The sequence below is a fragment of the Brassica oleracea genome, chromosome C1, assembly GCF_000695525.1.
Source record: "Brassica oleracea var. oleracea cultivar TO1000 chromosome C1, BOL, whole genome shotgun sequence".
Lineage (NCBI taxonomy): Eukaryota > Viridiplantae > Streptophyta > Magnoliopsida > Brassicales > Brassicaceae > Brassica > Brassica oleracea.
This window is the reverse complement of record NC_027748.1, coordinates 10,157,883-10,164,255: the sequence shown is the minus strand read 5'-3', so window position 1 is coordinate 10,164,255 and position 6,373 is coordinate 10,157,883. Positions and strand designations below refer to the sequence as shown.

Sequence of the window (6,373 nt, the reverse complement as noted above, 5' to 3'; positions counted from 1 at the left end):
CAATCCATATCGCTCAGCTAGCATCTTGCACAAAGCTTCAAAACTCCTTTGATTCATTCGAAGAATGTCATAACATTGCTGATCAGATTCATACATAAGTTGTTGAACATGTCGCCATCCTGCTCCTCGATCTGTTCTATGACTCAATCTCTCAATGATAGGCACATCAAACAAACCAAGTTCATCCTCATAATCACCATCCTCATCTTCCAACATCCATCTTTCAAGCATCTACAAAACCATATTGAATAAAGACATATAAGTCATTTATACCAAGACCATCACGAATCTGTAAATACAACATCCACCAAAGACACAAGTTCACAAATGTTTGGCTTTTGCCACGCCATCTTTCAAGTTCACAAATGTTTATAATGGAAACAAGATCAAGACAGAGCCAAGACACAATGCATCAAGTTCTATTAGCATGACAGATTTAAGTTCATATAACAAGACACGACATGGAACCTGCTAAAACTGTAACAAGACCAATCTGTACAAGTTCAAGACATCAAGTTTAACCACAAAAAAATGCAAGTAGAACAGACATATTTATATAAACAAAACAATACCATCAAGTTCCAACAAAGATCAGACCAAAAGGATTTATACTAGCAGTTTCATACAAAGATCAAACCAAAAGCAAAAGTTCCATACTAGTTCTAAGTTCCATACTAGTCCTAAGCTTCATAGTCACGTTTTATCTTGGTCCTAAGCTCTAGAAACTTAGTCTTAGCTTCATCTGTCTTCATTGTTATAAAAGCCCTTCTGCTCCCTTCATTGTCTATAAGATGTTCCATTGCTGCTTCATATAGTGGAGACCACTCTCTCACTCCAGGCAATGTGTACAGTATCTGTAACACATTTTCAACACTAGCAGCTTCTTGACGCTCCAACATCCGTTCCGCTATCCTATTCTTCACCATAAGAGCTTCAGTACGTTTGTCACAAGCTTCTACAACCATATCCTTCTCTTTACGCTTTCTTTTTCCTCTTGAACTTCCGGAATGAGTCTTCTGTTGGGTTTGTGTCTGAGCTTGTGGCTGAGTTTCTGTCTCTGCTGCTGCTTGAGTTTCTGTTTCTGCTGCTGGCTGAGAATCGGCTTCATCACCTTCATCTCCACCCACTCTAGAATTTAAGCTTCCTTCTCCATGTTGAGCACTCCATCCTTCTGCTCCAGTTACTACTACAGCACGGAACTCTTCTTCAAACAGATCCATATTAAATTCCTCTTTCCACATGGATCTTCTAATCCCAGGACACTCCTATATATAAAAAAAAGAAAGAGTTAATCACTGAAAACGCAAACGTCAATGAATCATTCTACAATACTTAGTGAATAACAATACTTAAATTCTAAAAGGACACGCCTCTGTTCTGTGTCATACTTAACTAACTAACTAACTAGCTAGACACAGGAGGCATTAGCAAGATCACAAAAGGGTTCCAGAAACTAACTAACTAACTAGTCATCATTTTCTAAGAGAGCAGAGCAAACAGGAAGCATTTTATAGAAAAATACACAGGAGATAAGCAAAATTAACCTTTTCTCGTTCACTCCACCAATCATCTGACATATCGATCCTTCCCAAGTTATCAAACCCAAGCCCTGTCCTATTCTTAGTTAACTTCCTAAACTTGGTGTATTTCTTCCTACTTGTGTCGTATTTGTTCTTGAAAGTCTGCCAAGAATCATATCCTTTCTTAAACCTGTCTTCAAACGCCACCATGATGTTCTCCTTCCCTACTTTATTCATAGACGTACTGGTCCTATTTCCCTTTCTTCTCTCTTCGGCATAAAGTTGGAAAAAGTATCTAGTCTCCTCAGGAGGCCAGTTCTAAAGCCAAGAAAAGGAACATCAAGACACAAAACAGCACTCAAGTTCAAAGGAACATCAAGACACAAAACATCATCAAGTTCATATATCCAACACGTTATAGACCAATCACTCAAGTTCAACAGCACTCAAGTTCATATATCAAAAATGAAAACAAGAGAATTAAAGACACTGCTTAGTCTAGAGCCTTACATCTTTTGTCATCTTGAACTTGAGAGTGTCAGCTTGAGACGAGAGAGCCTGCAATCACGGATATTCAGTAACCAACAAACCCATTAGAAGATCATAACAAGAGACCATCAGAACGAGACCAATCTCATGTCTCATCAACGGCAGTATTAAAACATACATTGGATAATCATCAACCAAAACACCAGTAACCAACAAACCCATCAGATTATATCAAGCTAAAACGTCAATATCCAGAACACATAAACCTAAGAAAGAAACTAAGAAAGAAGAAGCAATAAAAGCTTGTGCCGGAGCAGCAGAGATACTCAAAAAGATTTTCCAGGGAAACTGCAACAATTTGAAACTCTCAAGTCAGAACATAGACAAAAATAATACCTCAACGAGAAAAGGAAGAGATGGGTTTGGTCTAGCTCGAGAAAAGCTATTAAATACAATATATAGCTTCAAAATAAGAGATTGTCACTTCTTCCGTAACAGCAGGTACACCTTTAGTAACCTACAAATAGAAATATCCCAAGATCAGGACCATTACCAACAACTAAAACGAAGCCAGAGAACAAAGTATATACCTCCTGCCCATCAGGCCCAACTTCTTTGATCTCACGTGTGAGTGAACCCAACACAGAATCAGGATCTTGAAGGCCTGAACAAAAACAAAACTAAGTAACAAATATCTACATGAATACAACAAAGGCTCAACTCACAAAACTCTTTACCTTAAAAGCATGACATGACTACACTAACCCATACCATTAAGTAAATATTCGACTTTAACTTACTCAAATCAATACAAGCTAGCTACTATGATGATTCCACAAAGGTAGACACTCTACACATTTGCATAATCAATATTCCAAAAGATTAAGTTTTATTTTCTCAAAATCAATGTAAGGTACTATAATTAAGCGTAGAACAACACCATTAGCTCTCAACAACACCATTAACTTTTAAACAACAAAGTCTGTCTCCTTGTTTAAATTGTACTTCAAAAACAAAGTCTGTCTCCTTTGTATTCTGGATTCAGAACTTCAATTATCATTAATATTTCAGTCCCAATAAACTTCAAAAACAGTAGCAAGACACTGTTAACATAATCAAAATCAACACAGAAAATTAACAAAGACATGCTTAATCTAGAGAATCGGCTTAATTGTACACAGACAACACAAATCCTATCAGTCTATCACAAGAAGTATTCAAGACGCAACATCAGAAGAAACCCATTCTCTTTCCCCATCAGATCCAAAACCCATTCTCAAAAACTCATGAAACACAAAAACAGCTTCTTCTTGTCTTAGTTACCTCAACAATGCTTGAAACCCAAGAGATGAGAGAGCTCGAGCCGGAGAAGAGACAGCTCGAGGTTTGCATCGAGATGAGAGAGCTCGAGGTCTGCGTCAGAGAAGAAAGAGCGCAAGCCGGAGATGAGAGAGCTCGAGCCGGAGAAGAGATAGCTCGAGGTTTGCGTCGAGATGAGAGAGCTCGAGGTCTGCGTCAGAGAAGAAAGAGCGCAAGCCGGAGATGAGAGAGCTCGAGCCGGAGAAGAGAGAGCTCGAGCCGGAGAAGAGAGAGCTCGAGCTGAGGTCTGCGTTAGAGAGAGAGAGCACTGGGTTTGCGTTGGAGATCGAGAGAGAGAGAGCTAGGAGATGTGTAGATCGAGAGAGAGAGCTGGGAGATATCAGAGATCAAGAGAGAGAGCTCGGAGATGTAGGAGCTCGAAGATGCGTCTATCGAAGAAAGATAGAGCGGCTGCGTCAATGGAGTTATGTTCTTTTTTGCAAATAATTAATTAGGTCAAGGGTAAAATCGTAAATACAGTAAATAAACGCAGTTTTTTGACTCAGCCGCGGATAATTTCGGCGTCCAGATTTTGCAGACGCCAGACGCAGCGTGTAGACGCAGCGTCTAGACGCAGTAACCGCGTCAACGAAACGAACAAGATTTGAAAAAATAATTGACGCAGCCGCAGCCGCAGGAACCTGCGTCAATGAAACGAACAGCACTATTATTGTTTGAAACCATTTTAATATCCTGATTTCAAATCTTATGTATGATTTATTTGTAGTTACGGGAAACTCGAAGTAGGCATGCCTCAACTTCTCAATATTTCTGCGGTTGCTACTGAAGAAGATTTGGGAGGTGCAGCTGGCATGGGAGAGATTATGGAGGCTATAAAAGAGAGGACTGATTTGAGGTTTGGATCGCGGTTGTCACTTACGGATTGTAGGGAGGAGACAGAGGAAGGTACACTGAGCTATGACTGCGATGAAACCATGTTGAAGTTTGATCAAGGCTCAAATCATATTAAGGCGACTACTTTCGGGAAGCACGCAAGTTGCATTGTTAATCTTTAGTTTCCTAAGTTGTTAAGTCATCACTACATTTGTGATTTACTTAATACTTTCATTCGGATTTGGCTTCTTGATTTTGTTGTCGTTATTTTAATTTCTAGTTCTCCTTTGAGATTGTTGTTTGATCTCTCTCTTTTGACTTGTTAATTTATTTATCAGGCAAACAACTGTTGATATACATACTATACTCATTAATTTCTCCATCCACTAAAAATTAATTTGAACCATAAATAATCACTTAGCACAAACTTAGCTGTGATCTAATGATCATATTATAGATTTACATTGGTGCTGATCAATAGTCTAAGAATCAGCAGCATATGATGAAACTCAACAAAAGAAAATACTTGTGTTAGATTTTCAAAATTATACAGAGAGAATAAATGTGGCAATACGTTCATTTGATCATTTGATGTAACTACTACTTATACAAGATCTGTTTTCGTTTATCGGCAAATGCTGTTATCATTATAATTATTTGTAAAAGTTGGATAGTTTTTTTTTGTGCAAAGTAAAAGTTGGATAGGTTTTGTTTTTTTTAATGTAAGTAAAGGCAAAATCCCCAATACTGAACTCAAAACTGTGAAAACGATGTGGTCCTTGCAGCGTGCGACACCTGTACCGAGATATGAAAAGATGAATAAATGCAAATGTTAGTATTTAAATGTATTAAATACTATTAGCTTAATAAAAAAAGCATCCAATAGTGGATAACCACTTGGTCATGCAGACTAGTTACAATAATTAAATGACTAAAAAAAACGCCGGGAACGAATAAAGCAAAAGCAAGAAAGCGCACCAAACAAAGTAATGTTAATAAATTACGATTGTTTCCGTGACTTTTTATCTTAAACTTTTACCCATTTACTTCAAAACTTAGTACTAATTCAATTTGTTTTGATTAAATAATTAAGCACATCTTGTCCGAGAGGAGCTGGCAACCGACAGAGATGCTGGTTGTCCACAGATGTACTGGGGAAACTCACTTTGACGGACACCGGATCTGTAGGTTGTCAGTTATCATGGACACGTGTCAAGATCTTATAGAATATCTATTTTTGTCCACATCTCATTTTATATCTGTAAGAGCATCATTATCGCCGTATTTAAGGGTGTATCTTATGATATTTTGTGATTAAAAATAAATGAAAAACACATAATTAAGGTGGAGCCGTGCCTTAATATGGGGACGGAAGAGGCGTATGTTCGTGGACACGTGTAGGCATGTGGGAGCCCAGAGGAGCGGTTTCTTCGTTTGGCGTCGTTTCATTCTTCTCTCTCTCTCAATTTCTCTGCATGCGATGGAAAAGGCGATTCTGTCGCTTTCGGTGGCTCCTTGACGAAACGGCTCCGGCTGTTTCTGTCCATCGCCGTGGTTCTCCTCGACGTCGACGGTTCTATATCTCTGTCTCGCTCTGCGAATCGAAAGGTTAAGTTGTTCTTGTGGTGTTCAATCATGCACGTTTTTGATGAGGCTTCTTCTTGCTCTGATCGAATGTTTGATATGTTTTAGTGGGTTAGATTCTGTCTCTCGGTGGCTCTCTACGGCGGCGACGATCGCTCTCTGCGGTGGGTCAGTTCGAATCAAAAGGTAAACCTTATGAATCGCCTTCTTGAATCAAGCATCACTACAAGAAAACAGCGACATACTGAGGGAAAAAATCGTCGGTATGTCGTCGGAATAACGTTATTCCGACGATATACCGACGAAACAAGTCCTCGAAAATAACTCCTCGGAAATTCATTTTTCCTCGGAAATCCCTAGGAATTTTCCGACGAAATTCTGAGGAAACAAATTTCCGAGGAAATTCCGAGGACCACCAGTTCGTCGGAAAGCTCCTCGGAATATACCGAGGGAGAACTTCCTCGGGATATTTCGATGGACTTTCCGATGGTCCAATCCTCGGAAGTTCCGACGAAATGTTCCTCGGAATTTTCATCAAAAAATTCCGAGGAAATGAACCCTCGGTATATTCCGAGGGTTCATTTCCT

At 39.1% G+C, this 6,373-nt stretch overlaps 2 protein-coding genes across 2 annotated transcripts in view; one reads left to right on the top strand and one right to left on the bottom strand.

Annotated features, from left to right (window-relative positions):
* Positions 1 to 4,521, top strand: part of LOC106326682 — a 6,594-nt gene extending 2,073 nt beyond the window's left edge. The window contains exon 2 of the mRNA XM_013764600.1: positions 4,096 to 4,521. Within this exon, the coding sequence (XP_013620054.1) occupies positions 4,096 to 4,384 (289 nt within the window). The 3' untranslated portion in view covers positions 4,385 to 4,521. The remainder of the gene's footprint in view (positions 1 to 4,095) is intronic.
* LOC106326672 lies at positions 533 to 2,497 on the bottom strand. The gene is made up of 4 exons (XM_013764592.1): positions 2,406 to 2,497; positions 2,031 to 2,078; positions 1,545 to 1,838; positions 533 to 1,265 (listed from the first exon to the last, which is right to left on the bottom strand). The coding sequence occupies exons 2-4, from the start codon at positions 2,040 to 2,042 to the stop codon at positions 681 to 683; spliced, it is 891 nt and encodes a 296-aa protein (XP_013620046.1). The 5' UTR covers positions 2,043 to 2,078; positions 2,406 to 2,497; the 3' UTR covers positions 533 to 680.
* Positions 4,522 to 6,373: the final 1,852 nt, after the last annotated feature.

Coding starts and splice junctions, on each gene's coding strand:
- LOC106326672 (XM_013764592.1), bottom strand. Junction 1,266..1,544: donor GGTGGAGTGAACGAGAAAAG/GTTAATTTTGCT, acceptor TTTTATATATAG/GAGTGTCCTGGGATTAGAAG.